The following is a 19,380-nucleotide window of genomic DNA, read 5'->3' as shown; positions in this document are numbered from 1 at the left end:
CAATTTTAAAGTATTTAAAAAATATTTATTATAAAAGCAGTTATAGGACTTACAAAGTCATGCGACTGTCAAGTTACTTAACACAATTGTTATATATAAATGATTAGTTTTAAACAAAAAAAAAATATGGGAAAAAAAAAAAAAAAACTTAAAGCACCACTCGGTCTTCATTTAGACAGGAAGTGTCTGAATAGACGTCCTGTATGTTTCCGGGAAAGCTTATAGCACACATCTTTAATAGCTTAAGTAATCTTTGCAATGCAGAAAACAAAAGGGGGGAAAAACTTTCTTAACTGAAAGTTTGCTACAGCCCAAATTCAGTACTTTTACACAAAACACAGTTATAGATTAATAATGAATAACTTTCTCAGTGCTCTTAATATTCATACACAGGCAGCCATGCGTAGAGATTTTATAACCATCAAGGAAAAATCCATTAGTTATGTGTGTGGTGTATTTGATTGCACTTTTTGTCATGCTTACAATCCAGTGTGTTGCATGTGTTATTGCAAAATGTGATGAGTTATCTTGAAGGTTATCTCAGACGTATTGACTCGTCATGTTATGATTGTGCCAGTCTGCTTGGAAGGGATAGCTTGAACAGTCCATTATTTCATCTGAAATCAGATTTGTTGAGTCACAAATGGTCACTTGAATATCGCCAGAGATGTTAATTGAACCACAGTAATGAGAACAAATCAACTGCAATGTTAAAAAGTTACTTACAAACACCTTCCATCCAGGTATTTGCTGATCTCCAGCCTCTTTCATGCTCATGCAAAGGGCTCCAGTGGTCCGTGTTCTGTAGGTGGTCTACTATCTAGAACACAAAATTCCGTCACGTCAACATCCTACAGAGCTTGCAAGCTACTGAAACCTTTAATATGCTTCAATTAGATCAAGATTTAAGTTTAATTATTAGCAGTGTTGGAAGCTAAATTAAGCTAAACCAGTTAATCAGGTCTACGTTTTGGAAAAACACTATCATGTGACTCGAGTAGTAGGAAGTTGCCATTTGTGTGTTCTCTCAAGCAGTTTCTGATTAGTTTGCACTCGTACACAAACACAAATGCCCCCTGAAATCTTGGCGTCGAATGCCATCATGTTTTCTCAGCACTGTTAGTAAAAAGCTGTTTGTTTAAAAGAAAAAATCTTTTCTTTAATATCATGCATGTTCCAGCAACTCAAAATGAAGTCGTCCTGCAAAGTGTCAAAACATCCAAAACTCAAATTCAGTCACGTTGCCTTACTTTATTAGACATTTTAAACCTAGATGCATGAAAAAGGTGCGGATATAAAAGGGCTAGCTGGACTAAGCCTTTTGGTATTTGTAAGATAAAAACATGTCACCAGATCACACCAGATTAGAATCTACAGCCTACAGGCTTAAGCGCAGCACAACCACTAATTATCATAAGAAAATTACAGTAATTGGGATGAAAACGCGAAGTTGGTGGACATTTCAAGATTACAAGGAAATCTAAAAGGCTAAAAATTTTGTCATATTTTAAATATAACTATAAACAAAAGCGTGATACTCAGCATTCTTGGTGAAATTTAATATTTTAACTTGATAAATTAACCAATCACTGACACTGCAATCAACTCAAGTATCTCGGCACCAGACACACAGAAATAGTATAGCTTGTTATCTTAACATAGGAACTGTTTTTATTTCCTTATGTGTTTTTTCCGTGTGTGTGTTTAATTTGACATATTGCTATTTGTCGACCTGCTCTTAGGTGAGACTTATACTTGGAATTAAACAGGAAGCCGAATCGACAGACAAAACACCACACACACAAATTTATAGCTACTATCACTTGCTTCAGTAACAGATCACTAGCTATTAAAAAGAAATGATTCATTTCCACAAACGAAAGTCTTTTTCAAATTGTCTTGCCTTTAACACTGCTTCAGTCTGCTCGTGCTCTTCCATTGCATTTGCTTGGACTTCTGTGAAAGAGTTAACATTCATAAAGTACCGCATAAAGAAATCTCCACTCTAAATCTGAGTAATATATCATTTCTCTCACCATGTGCCGCTGGGCTGATATTGGCTGAGGAGCAGCAGTAGAGAGCTGAGCGTTCTTCTTTCACTGCCGGTAATGAAGAGTAGCAGTTTTTAGCAAACATTTCAGGAGCAACACCTCTGACGTCCTCCTTATACCTGCTGAAAGCCTCTGGAGAAGAATAAGACCTGAATATTATTCTCCTATAGGACAAAGCTAGTTTGGTTCAAATGACTTTCATGGCTAAATTACAAAGAAAAAAGAAGGCCCTGGGTTTAACTGATGTTTTGCTAATAAATCTAATGAAGCTTTGCTCACCCGTAAACCTTTCCAGAGGTGCAGTGCCGTGTGGAAGTAATGCAGGTAAACTGACTCTGCCATCCTCGATGTCTAAACTGGACACTGGAGAAAGTGGACACCAGATATTAAAGGGTATGTTTGTTTATTTGCACCATTAGGAGCTATTACCTTATTATAAAATTCTGAGTTATGTGATTCTTTTTTTGCCACAATTCAGAGGCATCAGAACACAAATCAGAATCACGCATTATTGGCCACTAAGTAAACTTAACTACACATTTAGTCAGTACTTGAGTAACTATTTACCCAGACATGAGGCGGGTAAACAAGCTTTCAGTGACCGATGACTAAAATACGCAGATGCAAATACCTGTTGACGAGGATCTGAAATATTTTAGCTCTTTTCATTAGTCTTGATAACACTTACAATCTCTAAATCATGGATAGATTTATCATCTTTCGGAAAATGTTGGTATCCTACTTATTTTACTCAAAGCAGACCTAATCATTAAGAAATAAGGAAGAAGAGAGTCATCAGTTTGTAGCACTTGTAGATAATAGTACTTTAGTCCCAAGCCTTGTGTTTACCTTAAGTGTGGTGTGAGTTTGTAAAGTATATGTAAGTTGTTAATGAGTGTATTTAGTTCTTCCTCCCATCAATTTGTTCCAGTATGTAGCCAAATGACTAAAGCATATCTTTCAGCACCTGCAGTAAAGTTGGTTAACACCTTTCTCCTTAGACTGTAGTCACTTTTAATACACAATATCAAATCTAAATGTAATATATAAGTAATGTATGAGCTTTTTAACACTTGCCTTTTCTCTTCTTTGGCAGTTTGCTGTTAGGGAGAAGAATATAGACTCTAAAAGCATTGTGGCCTTTCTTGATGCTTTTGTCTCGAAGCTCTTGGACATCTGGTAAGGAGTTGAGGGCACAGCGGAAGTTGGCTTTCCAAGTCTTGGGATCTGGTTTGTCTATGCCAGGTTTGTATCTCCCTGAAAGCCACAATTAGTAAAACACACAAAACAGTTTCCACAGTTATGATAGTCAGACCATAAAGAATTCTTAGGAACTCAGAAACAGAAACAAGCATTTCAATTGTATCATTGTGGAAGATTAAGAAGATTACTACAGTCAGCATGACCAGTTTGGGTTTTCTTCATTTCTCATGCCAACTTGACCAGTTGATGAGCAAAATGAAGACATGCTGTTTAGATTACAACACTTTGGGGTTATTTTTTCCAAACACAAACTGCTGCAACCCTAACCACTACAGACTGAATGAACAAATGCTGCAAATCTGTTTGTCCCATACTTCATATCTGACCGCTTACATGCATGTGCATGGAATAAATCTCCTGCTTATACAACAGTATTGTTGCATTTCACAGGATCATAGTCCTGCAGCACAGCTAAAAGATTCCTTCTGATCCTTCCTTAAGCTTACTTTCTCCTATTTGTATCTGTTCAGAAGACATCATCTGCTCATTTCTTTATAATAATCTACTTGGTTACATTCCTAAACCTTTACTATATTGTACTAATAATTGTACTTTTCCACTTTGTATCATCAGTTTTTCGACAAACTTGAAATATGACAGAGCATCAAGCTCTGAGGTGTATCAAATATCATTTAGTTTCAAGCAAGTCAGTGATACTGTAGCTCGGTCATATGGGTTCACAGTTTGCAACAGTATCTGCATGTGTTAGGGAAGCCATGCTGAGGTGTAATTGGAGACAGTGTCCACTGGTGTCTGGACTTGTCCCTCACCTGTATGGATGGCCCAGTTTCGGAACAAAGTGGCGTCCTTGTCTATATTCCAGCCATGTCGAGCGGCATGTTTCCAAGGAATCTGGAAGACCTGAGCAGTCTAAAGTTTGAATAGGTTGAAGAAGAAAAAAAAAGCTGTGATAAAAATGATCTTTCAGTAGCAGGTTTTTGTGATATAATATGGCTAGTAAAAATATAATGTTCATAGACATAGGATATGCATGAAGCTTATGGAGATGCCCCCCCCCATTCTTTCTCTTCTACCAATAATACCAGCCTAATATCTTCTTTAATGTAATGTCAAAAAATCTAGAGAGTCTTTACTTGAATTATGTTGTGAGATTCTTGTGAACACTTTTGTAGATTAGGAATTAGGTTAGAAAAGATTACTCAGATATTAAAAACACTACAGAATGATCTAAAAGCATTTCTTTCTCTTTTTTTGAGATGCTCTAAAATCAGTAATCAGTGATTAGTACAGTTCTCAGCTCTCTTTACATGATACATACATATGTGTGAAACCCCTCTTATTATCAGCTGTCAGTTTTCTATTACTATACACAACATACATGTGGTTTAGAAGCCTTTAACACATTTAAGCAACATTTAGCAATCATGAAAAGATGAAATGAAGCCTTACCTCATCTAGCCAAATGACTCCAGGATATCTCCCTGACTTAATCTGTTCTTCCAGCCATGGCCGTAAACGCAGGCGACCCTGGTGCATCTTTGAATTTTGGTCCTTCTCGAGTAGACTACCGCAATTTCGCCCTCCTTCTTTATCCTGTGTAGTTTGACAAGTCAGCAATGCACATGCTTACTTTTTCAAGTCTTTCCTTCTATCTAGTTTCGGATTACTCACAGTGTTTAAAGAATGTTTATGCCAACAGTGTTTACATCGGCTACAGTGTTGTAATTTGATGCTACTGATAAGACACGCATGTAGCATACCTGTGATCATTAACATACGAAACAACAATTTTGTAACACTGAAATGAATTAAATAGAGAATAAAAAATGAAGGATCAGAACAAGGAAATAACCTACCTCTTGCATAGAACGGTGCTTTGTGCAGGAGAACACACAGCCAAGACGTTTTAGCAGGGCATAGCTTCGTTTTCATGCTTCGTACCTGCTCCAACAGGTTTCTGCTGTTTCCAAAAAACCTGCTGGAGAAATTCTCTGGTAGTGGATGACCTAACCACCCGCCCCATCTTCAGTTCATTGGAACATTTCACAGCTTTTTTCTTTTTTTTTTTCTTTTTTTCCACCATAGAATTTATGTCTAAAACATGCAAACTTTACATGATAAGACACATTCATTTCTATCAATATAAAAACTACACTACTAAGGGCAGATATCAAATCTGAAGGATTTATAATGATGACATAATGATATTTACACATTTGCTTTAGAATAACATCCAGTACCTTATAATATATTGATAAACATCAGATTATAATGTTTGCTGTGAAATAAAGCATCTTGTGGAATATTGGTTAATTTTTGGAAGAAAGGAAGGATTCATTTTTAAAATCTTATATAATTATAATTATCAGTGTATGGTTTGGAAAAAGTATCCGGTTAATCACCTTGCTTATATATAAGCCAATATATAACACATTTGCTTTAGTCTAGACCATATATTAAAGAAAACTGAAATAGTGTAATAAAGAAGTGACTTGTGACAAATCAGAAGCATGGTATGTAACTGGTGAAAGATCATAGCTCCACCTTTTTTCTTTGGAACTTGACTGAGCTGGTAAATAATGTTAGTTAAAAACAAACTGGCTGAGGAAGTATGTAATGCATTTAAACATGCATCAGGGTTTAGGCTCGGGGTGGATCAGGAGGCTATCCTGGGAACACTGGGCATGAGAAAGAAATAAACAATAGAAGGGATGCCAGCTTATTGCAGGAGATCATGCACTCACACATTCCATACATCCGTCCTGCCAGCGATTGAGCAAGTGAGATGCCATGGCTGCCAAAAGAACCACACCTTATTGTAAGACAGAATATGGTGATCTAATATAAATGTACATATACATTGACTGTCAAAATTTGGACCAAGCTAGACTCCTGGAACAAAGTTATATCATTAAGGCATAATTAGGATGGACAAGAACTACTCCAGCACTAGGGGAAGATTCAGTGCAAGGCTCTTAAATGAAACCTGGAGAGGATCAAGCATGCTATAGTGCACTGTGATGGCTGCCACACCGTTTTATTATAAATGGAAGTTTGGCAATCTTTAATTTATAGCTGCTGAAGAAAACACACACACACATATATCTCATTACAGTCGCACCTGTTAATGGATGGTATTATATTAGGCAACAACTGAACGGTCAGTTCTCAATGTTGATGTGTAAGTGTAAGGATTTGAGCAACTCTGACAAGATCCAAATTGTGATGGCTGGAAGACTGGATCAGAACATCTCCAAAACAGCAGGTCATGTGGGGTGTTCCCAGTATGCAGTGGTTAGTGCCAAACAAAAGTGGACCAAGGAAGGACAACAGTGACCCAGCGACAGGGTCATGGGCTCCCAAGACTTGATGTGTGTGGAGAGAGGAAGCTAGCTGTCTGGTCCAATCCCACAGAAGAGCTACTGAAGCACAAACTGCTGAAAACATTACTGCTGGCTCTGATAGAAAGGAGTCACAGTTTGCTGTGTATGAAGCTGCGTAGTTGCAGATCAGTCAGAGTGACCATGATGATCCCAGTACACCACATCTATAATGAACATCAGAACTGGACCAGTGGATAAAGGTGGTCTGGTTTGATGAGTAAAGTTTTTTTTTATTTTTTATTATTACATTATTTGGATGGTGGTGTGTGTGGGTGTGCCTGCAGAAGCAGTGTAATGCTCTGGGAAATATTCTGCTGGGAAACCTTGGGTCCTGGTTTTCATGTGGATATGTACCACAGACCACATCTCCATGGCAACAGTATTATAGATAGATAGATAAATAGATAGAACATGCTATTATGCTTTTGTTGCGTATTGTTGCCACAAGAATCACATAATTCCCCTAATCACATAAATCATATAAAGACTGCTTCTTTTCTTTCTTTCTTTCTTTCTTTCTTTCTTTCTTTCTTTCTTTCTTTCTTTCTTTCTTTCTTTTTCTTTCTTTCTTTCTTTCTTTCTTTCTTTCTTTCTTTCTTTCTTTCTTTCTTTCTTTCATGTGTTTTCTTTCTCTCTTTCATAAGTCATGGCACCAGTGTGGCACCAGTAATTGTTATCTAAGATATAATAGCAGCCTGAGTAATTCAGAAACAGAAGCAGATCACAGGAAGTAAAGCGCAAAGATGACATTCAAACATGAGCCACAGTTAAACATAACAAAAATTCTTAGGTGTGGACTTTCCAGGCTATGTGCTGATTCTAATGAAAGGACAAGATCATGTAAAAATCTTTCCTCATACCTGAAAAAAAAAAAAAAATACCATTTCAAGAGGTGTCTGGAAACAAGATCATGTGTAACCACCCACATTCATATATCTAATAAATCAGACTCTCACTGTGGTGTCACTTCATTGGTGAGCAATGATGGATGAAGATCTGTTTGAAAAGCAGCAATGGTAAGAGATTGGATTAATTTTTATTTCTTGAGTTTCAGTATTATCATCATTATGTAAACTTTCTCAATGAACCTATTCACAATGAAGCAAGTAAAACTATTCTTAAAACACAAAAATAATTTTAAAAAAAATTCTGATATGTTGTAGGACCAAGGAGTCCTGGGATGCTGCCCGGGAAACACCGATTATTTCAGATGAGCAAAAACCACGCAAGTGTCTGAGCTTCATTCAAATCATCACATGTACCTTTGTTGGACTCTTAGTGTTTGGGCTTGCCTTCTTCAGCAAAGTAAGCTTAATGTCAGTTGTCTTGTTGGTATCCATATATTTTTTTAATGCATTTAAATATATCTGATTGTTATTTCTGTTTTCTCCATTATAGACATCTCTGTTGCTGTTAATAAACCTCTGCAGTGACACATCAAAAACCAAAAAAAACAAACCTTACACTCTCCTCTTCATTGGTTGCCTTCTGATTGCTCCAAGTGTTTTAATGCTGCTCAAAAGCATCTGGAAAATTACTTTTAAGGATTCAAAAACCCCGTCAATGCAAACATTACTATGGGTAAGTGCTGACCATAATCCAAATATTTTTTGTTGTTGTTGTTGTTCCTTCGGCTGCTCCCTGTTTGGGGTCGCTACAGCGCATCATCCGGTCCGTATATTTGATTTGGCACAAGTTTTACCTTCCTGACCAACCTCCCATTTTATTTGGGATTGGGACAGGCACTGGGAGTTAGTGGCTGGGCTAACCCTAACAATAACCCTAACCCTATCTGCCGTATAATTGAACCTGGGTCGCGGCAATGACAGACCATAATCCAAATAGTAAAAACTTTCAATTTAGCACCCTAGGGTTTTCATTTTTCCCTCTAAGGGAATCCTAAACCTAATGGTTTCGTGTGGAATCCACCTCTAGAGGATTTCTTTACAACAACTTTAATAATCAATTATTTAAAAAACAAAACAATTTAAAAGATTAGTTTCCGTAACCTATCTGGTTGTGGTGAAGGTGTAATTTATTTGATAATAAACTGGTCTGACAGTTGTTTTTACAACTGTCAGCTTATTTTTAGAATTAGCATCTTCCTTGTTAGTATTTTCAGTGTCACATTTTTTTCTCCTCCAATGTTTCCTCTATGTACTCTTACATAAGCTTTACCTATTTGCAATTAGATAACTAACCTCTTTTCCAGTCTTTTTGAATCTGAACAATGCCTTATTAGCCATTAGGACTATTTTCTATACACAATTTATACTTTTTCTAGTATACACTGTGCCAGACTTTGCTGTAGATTTTAGAGTAATTTACTAGCAGTCTGGTTTGCCAATAAAACTCTGTAAACACTGTAAGATTCACAGTAAACAACTGTAAGACATGTTCACAGTAAAGAACTGTTATATCTTACATAGGATAAAAATAACACCTAATCCTGTATTTGGTTGATGCAGGATACAACTCTGGCAAAAGGTCTTGCTCAAGGACACAATCAAGGCAGTTGATTGCTGATGCTGGGATTTGAATACAAAACCTTATTAGCTGTGATTTGAAACCTTAAGCTATGAGCCACTGTATCTAGTGTACAGATGTTGTGCTTTTTAGTGCAGTGTTAGGAATAATTGAATCAAAGCACACTAGCTGTGGTGGCTCACTGGGCACGGCTTTGTGTCACAGATAAGAAGGTTGTGTGTTCAAATCCCAACACCACTAAGCTGTCCTGATGGGACAAGTAAACCCATAATCTTTGGCTTAGTTGTATTTGAAATGAAGGAACATTTTATACTTTTCTACAACACTAGAATATTACTCAAATTCTGTCAAATGAATTTAATGCATTTAATTCTAATTTAATTTCTGTAAAATTGAAAGGACTTCTAAAATGAAATAGATGAGTGACTAAAATGAGAACAAACCTCAGCAAGCTCTTTCAGCCGATGTCTGTGCATAGTGGTGTAAATGTTAGTGCAGTGCTGCCAACATAGTAGGCTAATTAAAAAAAAAAAAAGATATATTTTTAGATATATTGTTTGTACAGAATTCACGCCTACATGGTTTAACTTCTGTTGTTTTGTAACTTCTGTAGAAACAAAAGCAGGACTGATGTAATAACTAAAGCATGACTTATGTAATGACAACAAGTCCATCACTGCTTTTCAGTGGTTCATTTGCCAGGGAGATCCAGCTGAAAATCAAGCTTAACAATACAAATCAGAAAAGCTGGATTATCGTAGAATTGAAGTACTTATAAGTAATACAAAATATTTATTTCTTGAATCTACTGTTGGTTAATGCTTAAATCTTGTGGAGAACAAAGTTTGTTTAAGCATTTATTGGTTGAACCTAGGCAGCACAGTGCATATTCTCCTTGCTCTTAGGGTACTCTAGTTTCCTCCCCTTGTCAAAAGACATGTTTTAGTCTGATTGACGTCTCTAAATTGTCTGTAGTGTGTGAATGGCTGTGTGAGTGTGTGTGTTTGTTATTTTGATTGTGCCACGAGTCTCCTGAGACCCCTGTGACCCTGTGTAGGATAAGGGCTACAGAACATGGATGGATGGATGGACTGTAATACCGTTGCTATATTGCTATTTATTATACATTACCTTGCATTTAATTGAACTACAATTGTATCCTTTGTCTGTGTTCAGATTGTTTCAGTGGAAACTTTGGTGGCTCTCGGATCTTCCGTCCTTACCCTGGTCACTATGCCCAAATTTGACATCCTGACTAATGTGATGCTTCTGAACGGCATTGGTACATTATCAGCCATGCTGCAGGTCATCGCAAATACAGTCCAGCACGGAAGGAGGCGATTCATTGCAACTTCATTAGCTGCTGTTGTTTTCCTAATTGCAGGTTTTTCCTTCTTTGCTATTAACTACCTCAGAGACCAAAATGGCCTTGGGCTATTTGTGGGTTTAGCCATAGGAGGCACTGTCCTGGTCTCTTTGAACTGGTGGGAAAACTACGCCATGCTTTTCAACATTGTCTTCTTCGAGAACACAATCCGGGACATCAAAAGATCCCAAAACTTTGTGAACATTGTAGCTAGCTTGGCACGAATCGCTGTGACCTCTAGTGTTCTTGGAGCGTATGTGAAGCTCACAAAGCAGGATTGGTCAACAGTGTTGACAGTCCACGATTCTACCAAAGAACTCGTCTTGAGCCTCTTCGCTATTCAGGTTCTAGCTTCAGCTCTGTGTCGCTACATGGCTGTGGTTGCGTGCAAAATGCATGCTGTGCGCCACAGCTTCCTCACCCCCATGATCTTCATTTCTCCAGCCACGCTGGGTGCCTTTGTGCTGGCTATCTGGATTCCCTTTGAGCAGTACAAGCAACAGGTAATAATAATAATAATAATAATAATAATATATTTTATATAATATATAATATTATAATAATATATATAATTATTTTTATGTTATATGTATATAATTAACTATTTTTTCACTTTTTAGTTCAACAGTACTTCCATGCTATTTGCTGACTACTGTAGCACCTTTGTGAAGGTGGAAAGCCAAGGCACTGTGGGACAGTTGCTGAGTAATTTAACTCAGGACATATGTTACCACCACATGGCAAACAAGACAAATGTAATGCAATTTGGTCTGCTTGGATCGTCTTTGGTTAGCTGGTGGCTTGGCCTGGTGCTCTGCACACTCTACATCTGGTTCTTGAACATAGGACGCATTGTCAGGACAAAGGACCTGTTCGTGCGTAACCTTTATGAAGCAGCGTTCATTGATCAGTCCATGCTCCTGAACACCAAGTTTGAGGTTGTGCTCCAGCCAAAACAAGCCAGGTAGTTAAGTCTATGTGCTTAATGAAGGACAATGCATACTGATGTATATCATCATCTGTAATAAACATTCATATATTTTCATCAATAGGGAACAGGAGAAGGTGACCATCTACCTCTGTGCAACCATGTGGCATGAGACTCTAGATGAAATGATGAAGATGATCATCTCGATGTTCAGGTATTCTGGTGGTGAAAAGGATCTTTCACTTGAGAATTTCATGGATCAATCTCTAATGAATGTTTTCTCCATTTCCTGCAGGCTGGACAAATACCGACCCAAGAAAAACCAATTTAATGATGTTGTGTTTGAGTCTCACATTTATTTCGACGATGCTTTCCTGACCAAAGACAACAAGCGATGTGTCAACGAGTATGCCGAGACCCTGGTGGAAGTCATCAGAGAAGTTTATATGTAAGTGAATGTGCAAATAAAATATTGAGCCAATTCCTTAATACAAAAGACAGATACTAAAGTACTAATATATTGTATATAAACATACTGTATATAGTTTATGTTGAAACATAAATGTAAAATGTGTGTGTCTGTGTCCTGTTTATATACAGCATATTCTCAGAGGAGAACAAAAGTGTATTTAGGGACAAAAGGGCGCTTTCTGACCAGAAAATCTTCCAGACGCCGTACGGCTGTCGGCTGCAGTACACACTTCCTCATGGCAACCTGCTGTTTGTTCACTTCAAGGACAAACACCAGATCCGCCACAAAAAGAGATGGTCTCAGGTGAGCTGCTGCAGATACTGTTGTGATAACAAACCCTTTTCTCCGCAATTATTATTCTAGAGAAAAGTATATACTGGTAGGACTAAATACCATTATGAAAAATTATTCATTCAATGGCATGGATGATGAAGACACAAAGATTTCTGTAATTTGTCGGGAGCCAGTTGCAAAAATTCAAACTCAGGCAAAACACGTATGTTTTCATATTATTATATAGGCTGAAAGCAAAAAATAAAAATAAAATTAAAAGATAAATAACATTCAATCTGTTTCTGTAACATAATAATATCTTATTTAAAACCATTAATTGGTAAACAATGGAACTTTGAAAGTGGTAAGCAGATACTACAATTTGTTATCTGATATTTTTCCTCAAGTTTCAGTTAACCATCCTAATTACAGCCCTACCCAAACAAGTTGTAGGTGCTATTTTATGTCATCATTAGATGCATTACATTAAGGATGAAATCAAGGGCTAGCTTTAGGCACATACTACACACTGGCTACAACTTTAAGTCTGCTTAAAGTTTATCTACTTACTTACAATGTGTCATTTTAAGCACTGATTCCATTTCTTTCCACCAAAGATCATGTACATGTACTATCTGCTTGGCTGGAGGCTGCACAAGAACTACTATCAGATGCACAAACAAGGGGATGTGCACTTGAAAAATGTTGAAGAGCAGCTACAGGTGAGTGTGATTCCCCTGAACGAACTGCTTAACTGCCTCATAACATAGTATTTCCTAACCTAGAATTTCCTTACTCCTCCAGAAAGCCAAGGAGAACACATACATTCTGGCTCTAGATGGAGACACGGATTTCCAGCCTTCAGCCGTTATGCTTTTGGTGGATCGGCTCAGGTTGTACCCTGAAGTGGGAGCAGCTTGTGGCAGGATCCATCCTACTGGCACAGGTGATTAATAACATATTTAATTGAAGTACAAAAGGAAAAGGAAAAAAGATAATAAACCTATGATGGATGCAGGTAGTACACATGCTCATGAAGAGATTTCAGAACATTTTGATATAATGTGAAGATTTGCACCCACCTTATGCTTGTGCTCTCAATAATCAGGAAAATAATACCTTTACACTATGTGTGTTGCAGGTCCGATGGTGTGGTATCAGAAATTCGAGTATGCAGTGGGTCACTGGCTCCAGAAGACAGCTGAGCATGTGTTTGGATCTGTGTTGTGCAGCCCGGGCTGTTTTAGCCTGATGCGTGCAGAAGCACTCATGAGCAACAATGTCATGAAGAGATACACAACAAAAGCGACGGAGGCTTCCCATTATCTACAGTATGACCAGGGTGAGTGACAAAAAGCAAAGACAAAAAGAGATGAGAAATAAAATGACACTATATGCACTATAATGCACTGTACATACTCTTAAAACCTATATATGTTACGTATATTCACATGTAGCTTGTGTGTTCTGGCTCTGTGTGTGCAGGTGAAGACCGTTGGCTGTGCACACTGCTCCTGCAGCAGGGATGGCGAGTGGAGTACAACGCTGCCTCTGACTCTTACACCAATGCTCCACAAGAGTTCAAGGAGTTTTACAACCAGCGGAGGCGCTGGGGTCCGTCCACCATGGCCAACACTCTGGACCTTCTTTCCAGTGGCAGTATTACTGCACAACTCAACAAGTCCATATCGCGACCCTACATTCTATACCAGACTATCACCATGGCCTCCTCGATCTTGGGTCCAGCTACGGTCTGCCTCATGGTTGCAGGTGAGAACTTAGATGCTCTTTAGATGTTAATCACCATTTCCATTCAAGCCCACTTCAAAATATATTGTGCAAATTTGCAGTACTAAAATGTTGAATACTGCTTTGGGTCTAGTAAAGGAATGTTATTTGGGCACTGATTAAGGCTTGCACTACTGATCAGGTGCTTGCGAGTGTAAATCTCACCAAGTCACTATAGTTTGGTCCTTGAGCAAGACCCTTATCTGCTCAGTAATATCCACAAAGTAATTTACACAATTGCCATGTATTTCTTCTGTCTTTTCAACAGGAAGCCTCAAATTTGTCCTCGATTTAGACGCCAACATTGCACTTGTGATAGCAGTTGTTCCTCCTTCAATCTACTTGTTTCTCTGCTATTATCTCGGACAAGCAAAATCGGACTTGCAAATTACCATTGCTGCCGTCATGAGCATAATCTATGCATTTCTGATGACAGCGTCCATATTATCCATTATAGGTAAGTGAAATTTTCTTTCCAATAACAGCTAAAGGATAATTAGTACTTTTACTAACACCATATTAAAGAATCACCTGGTATGTTTACAAACACACACTGCTATGTATTTGAACATCCCCAGCATTTCATAGTATTGTTATTACTTGTCACATCCCTCCACTGAAATAACTATGCTTAGCTACTTTGGTAACAAAGCTGAAATATTTGCTAAAATATTTTAGCATTTCTCCACACTAAAAAAATGTCTCATTGAAATGATAATTGTGATTAACTCTTGTTCTGTGTTCAGGGGACATGGTGAAGCAGGGGACTTTTATAACCCCAGCTGGATTGTTCTTCATTGGTATTGTCATCATGTACTTTATCACGGCTATTCTTCATCCTCACGAGTTCCATCTCATCATCTTTGGCTTCCTTTACATCATCTGCATCCCGAGTGGCTACCTGCTGCTGGCAATTTACTCCATGGTCAACATGAACAACGTGTCATGGGGCACTCGCGAATCAGCCAACACGGCCGGCGGAACTGAGCAGAACATGAGGAAAAATGTCAAATGTCAGAAGCTGTTCAAATTATGTGGCTACAATCTTGAGGTTCAACTGAGCAAAAAGGAAAAAGTGACTGTAGTACATGAGAAAGCACCGCAAACCGAGCAGCTGAAAGAGGAAAGCAAAGAGGTCGCTCAACCTAAAGAACAGTAAGAGTCACAAACTAATATATGAACATTCTGATGGCTATGTAAACTAATTTTAGCCTTTAAAATTGTTAATTTAACCCAACTGAAAGAAATGATGCACACTAAATGACAGCAATCTTGTTTTTTCAGACAAGTACCTGAAAATAAAACCTGTGAGTAAACAAACATTTTTGACTACCCTTACTATATATCCATTACTCTTAATAGGTTTATATGTAATGTATATATTTAGGGTACCACAGATGATTAATAAAGATTTCTTTGATAGTTTTTCTGGAACAGTTGATAGAAAGCTCTGGTGAACTGGCCCTGATTAAGAACAGACTTAACTGGGTGAGTATGATCACTATTATTTATTTATTTATTTAAAAGTATTTTTTATTAAAAATTCACAGCTGGATTAGGCAAACAAGTAGAGAATATAAGTAAAAAGTATAAAAAGCTAAAAGTATACTTCTAAAGCACTGCAAAAAAAACTCTTATCAAAAGAAAATACAAAACACTTATTAAAAATTTATCTAGTATTTCCTTGAGTTTACAATAAACTGAATATAAGGCTAATAAACCATGTTCACTTTCAGATTTTAATTTTGTCTTATTCTGCTGTCTATTCTGTTTCTTATTCTATTGAAAATTTTGTTTCTTTTCAAAAATTAGTTCTTAAATTACCAAAATTATATGCTAATAACACAAGACTAATTTAAGCTTGATCTTAGTATACATATGTAGAAATAGGTGAGTAATCTTGTAATAGAGTTATTGTTATCTTATAAAAGAAAATACTAGATACATTTGACTTATTTTAATTTATTTCTCTTTACTAGGAGATCTAATTCTTTGCAATGCTTTTAGGGCCATTGTTCTGTTTGTGATGTAACCCAGAATTAAAGTAGCAGCTTTTGTGAATTCAGTGATAAATCATTTTGTAGGCTACATTTATGTTTACCCACCACTTGAATATTATGGACTATTATGGGTGGTTCCATGAATTTAATCACATAGTAAATGTTAATAATCTTTACTGAGAACATTTATTCCTAAGACATGTTTTGTATTTTTATTGAAATGTTTATATAATTAAAGTCCATATATGGGCTCAAAAACATTCCCATTTGCACTACAAATCTGTAGTATTCAGACAGACCATTTCGACCCAGTTTCCGCTTCAACTAGGTCTCCCACTGAGACTACAACCTCTAAGCCTGTAACTTTTCGTCAAACTTGGTTTGTGTGGATATTTAGTAAATTGTATTTGTGAGTCCACACATTTATTTCACCTGTATCCCTGTTCTACTCAAGCTTGTTGTTCCTTATTTTGTCTGTTTATTGTGGAAAAAACTAGACAGCAGAAACTAATTACAGAATAATTATAATCTGTTGCATTAGGAAGAAGAAAAGTTTTGGATGGATCTTATTCAGCAATACTTAAAACCATTAGAGACTGATAAAAAAAAGGAGGAAAGAATCAAAGAAGATCTAAAAGACCTACGCAACAAGGTGGGTATGAGTAAATAAAAAGTACTTTGCCAGTGTTGCAGTTTGCTGATGTCTGGAAATAAGTTATTGATAAAGATGTCAAACACAGTGTATTGGAAAAAAATACATACTCACTATATTTTGAGGCCCTCATGAATCTAATATTGTGTGTTTTATAGCATGGTATATTGCACAGTATAACTAATTACTGGAAAATGCTTAGCAGAAATCACTGTAGTAGGAATATTTGCTGTCTGGTCTAATTATCCTCTCTACATTTTCAGGCAACGTTTGTGTTTTTTATCTGTAATGCCCTGTGGCTTGTGGCGACTTTCTTTCTTCAAGCCATTGGCACCCCAGTGTCCATCAAAATCCCTAAGACTTATGCCAATGGAACAGTTGACCAGAATGGGGCGATATATATCGATCCTATTGGACTGATGTTCCTTTTGAGTTTTGCAGTCCTCCTTATTGTCCAATTTTTTGCTATGCTGTGGCACAGGTACCTAAAACATGAATCTTGTGTCGTATGACATTTAAAAGTGCTCTGAATGACTACTATTTGTATGTTAATAATGTATGTTTTTTCCCCTTTAGAATCCAGACTTTAATACACTTTATTGCGTACATTGGGACTGAGTCTGCGGTTAACAGGAAAGCGAGAAATCAATCTATAGCAATGATGCCCGATGTTATTGAAGAAAACGTGAGTTGTTTTTTGTTTTTGTCTTTATTCTTTATTGTTATTGCTAGAGTTATTAATGCATTGGAATCATTTAATGTTGTATATATTTGTTAACCATGATGATAGGCCCATTTAATAACTTCAAGGTTTATTTTTCTCTACAGAATTTTCTTTAGGAGAAAATTTGGAATTGATGCAATGCCTAAAAGAGAATGATCTAAAGGATGAGCTGTGATGGAAAATTTTGCAACAACACACAAGTCTGGCAAACCTAAGAATCCTTATACAATACAATAAAATGTTACCACAATGCTGTAAGGGCTTTTAGTTTGCGCAAAAAAAGTTTTTTTATTTATTTTTGTAAAAAAAAATCTCTGTCTAATGAGCCACATGCATAATCCATGTACAGTAATCACCACTGCAAATTGAATTTCTTTCACAAGAAGGCCCTTAGTTTTGCTGCTGTGCTAAATGTTAAAATTATTTGCACACAATGTTAAATTAAATGTAACCTACCCAAGACCAGGGGTGAACAACACCTTAGTAATTGTACATAATAAATTATATTTAAATATGTGTAATTAATATTTTTTTTATATATATATATATATATATATATATATATATTATCTGTATGAGATTATATTTCTATAAAAAAAATCTCGTACTCCTTACTTCTATTTAGACCAATATACTTAATCACAAATGTCTCGTTCTCTTATCCAAGCACTGGCTGTATGTTATATATTAACTGAATGTACATTCAAACCCTACCTCATTAAAATGTAATAATATGTATGCATGAGGCTGTCTATGAGATTAGCAACAGGTGAATATGATCAGAAGTCCACGATTGGGATAGAGTTAGCAGTGATGGATTCTGAGGCGTATAGACCGGGTGGTAATGTTTGTAGGAATGTTTGTGTTCTGGGAATTGGAGTTTGTTGTCTGTGTGGGCTTGACAGAACAATTCAATTCAATTTTATTTGTATAGTGCTTTTAACAATGAACATTATCTCAAAGCAGCTTTACAGAACATAGGAAACAAAAAACATATTGTATAAAGTCCTAGATATTAGACAAAATCATCCCTAGTGAGCAAGCCTGTGGCGACTGTGGCAAGGAAAAACTCCCTTAAATGGTATGAGGAAGAAACCTTAAGAGAAACCAGACTCAAAAGGGAACCCATCCTCATTTGGGTGACACTGGAGAGTGTGATTATAAATTATTCTAAACACCGAAGAGTGCGATATGAACAATGTCCTTTCTGCAGTTATGTACAGTCTACAGTGTGATGTAGAATATTAGTGTGGTTATTAATTAGGAGGTTGTTGTCGTCCTTGAAGTCTACATAGGGCTGGTAGCCTTGTTTTGATTCTTTTCTGTTTCCAATAAGATTTCATATCAAGATATCATACTTGTTTATTCGACTGCAAAAGGAAGCATTGCTCACTTAATTGGACAGCTTATTCTTCGTTTCCATCCTACTGTAGTCTTCATCTGCCCACATACGGATATCTGGATATAGCTCTGGATCCAAAAGCAGTACTGCACAGCAGCCACTCTGAATCCAAAATGGTGCTATTTACATCTTTGTGTAGCAATGCACTGTGACTGTGTAGCAATGCACTGCTCTAACCACATCATGAAGTTTGATAATAAATCCACAAAACACCAAGGAAGAAAGCAGGTCAACAGAACAGGCATATAGTCCAAAAACCAGAAAAAGTAGTCAGTCTGGCTAACATATGCAACACGGGCAAAGACAAAAGGTAATAATCCAAAAACAGAGCAAAGGGTCATACACAGTGTCAGAGAAACAGTGGCTTGGTATGTATAGTGAGGGAAAAACATTGTTTGATCCCCTGCTGATTTTGTACGTTTGCCCACTGACAAAGAAATGATCAGTCTGTAATTTTAATGGTTGGTGTATTTGAACAGTGAAAGACAGAATAACAACAAAAAAAATCCAGAAAAACGCATTTCAGAAAAGTTCTACATTGATTTGCATTTTAATGAGTGAAATAAGTATTTGATCCCCTATCAATCAGAAAGATTTCTGGCTCCCAGGTGTCTTTTATACAGGTAAGGA

At 36.8% G+C, this 19,380-nt stretch overlaps 2 protein-coding genes across 4 annotated transcripts; one reads left to right on the top strand and one right to left on the bottom strand.

The window, feature by feature from the left end:
- Positions 1–3: 3 nt before the first annotated feature.
- Positions 4–9,607, bottom strand: irf1a (interferon regulatory factor 1a). 3 transcript variants are annotated; one of them, XM_058384994.1, is made up of 10 exons: positions 9,589–9,607; positions 5,132–5,250; positions 4,725–4,868; positions 4,085–4,184; positions 3,129–3,308; positions 2,331–2,414; positions 2,037–2,183; positions 1,904–1,956; positions 727–820; positions 4–617 (listed from the first exon to the last, which is right to left on the bottom strand). In XM_058384994.1, exons 2-10 carry the CDS (start codon positions 5,138–5,140, stop codon positions 541–543), a joined length of 888 nt encoding a protein of 295 aa, XP_058240977.1. In that variant the 5' UTR covers positions 5,141–5,250; positions 9,589–9,607; the 3' UTR covers positions 4–540. The 3 variants fall into 3 exon arrangements, with proteins under 3 accessions (XP_058240977.1, XP_058240978.1, XP_058240976.1); XM_058384995.1 differs by lacking the exon at positions 9,589–9,607 and having other exon boundaries at positions 1,904–1,953; positions 5,132–5,522; XM_058384993.1 differs by lacking the exon at positions 9,589–9,607 and having other exon boundaries at positions 5,132–5,518.
- Positions 7,536–17,957, top strand: LOC131349368 (chitin synthase chs-2-like). Its single transcript, XM_058384990.1, has 20 exons — positions 7,536–7,674; positions 7,822–7,963; positions 8,057–8,239; positions 10,322–11,014; positions 11,132–11,475; positions 11,564–11,653; positions 11,735–11,887; positions 12,040–12,214; positions 12,802–12,906; positions 12,989–13,130; positions 13,326–13,526; positions 13,670–13,954; positions 14,241–14,429; positions 14,719–15,127; positions 15,257–15,279; positions 15,396–15,460; positions 16,514–16,624; positions 16,888–17,105; positions 17,201–17,309; positions 17,453–17,957. The coding sequence occupies exons 1-20, from the start codon at positions 7,640–7,642 to the stop codon at positions 17,462–17,464; spliced, it is 3,684 nt and encodes a 1,227-aa protein (XP_058240973.1). The 5' UTR covers positions 7,536–7,639; the 3' UTR covers positions 17,465–17,957.
- The last annotated feature ends 1,423 nt before the right edge of the window (positions 17,958–19,380 follow it).

This window comes from Hemibagrus wyckioides, linkage group LG29, assembly GCF_019097595.1.
Source record: "Hemibagrus wyckioides isolate EC202008001 linkage group LG29, SWU_Hwy_1.0, whole genome shotgun sequence".
In the NCBI taxonomy this organism is placed as follows: Eukaryota; Metazoa; Chordata; class Actinopteri; order Siluriformes; family Bagridae; genus Hemibagrus; species Hemibagrus wyckioides.
The sequence above is the reverse complement of the archived record's forward strand: the minus strand, read 5'-3'. Positions and strand labels throughout refer to the sequence as shown.

Coding starts and splice junctions, on each gene's coding strand:
- irf1a (XM_058384994.1), bottom strand. Junction 4,185..4,724: donor GAGTCATTTGGCTAGATGAG/GTAAGGCTTCAT, acceptor TTCAAACTTTAG/ACTGCTCAGGTCTTCCAGAT. Junction 3,309..4,084: donor AAACTGGGCCATCCATACAG/GTGAGGGACAAG, acceptor TGTGGCTTTCAG/GGAGATACAAACCTGGCATA.
- LOC131349368 (XM_058384990.1), top strand. CDS start 7,640: ATGATGGATGAAGATCTGTTTGAAAAGCAGCAATG. Junction 15,461..16,513: donor TTAAGAACAGACTTAACTGG/GTGAGTATGATC, acceptor CTGTTGCATTAG/GAAGAAGAAAAGTTTTGGAT. Junction 16,625..16,887: donor TAAAAGACCTACGCAACAAG/GTGGGTATGAGT, acceptor CTACATTTTCAG/GCAACGTTTGTGTTTTTTAT.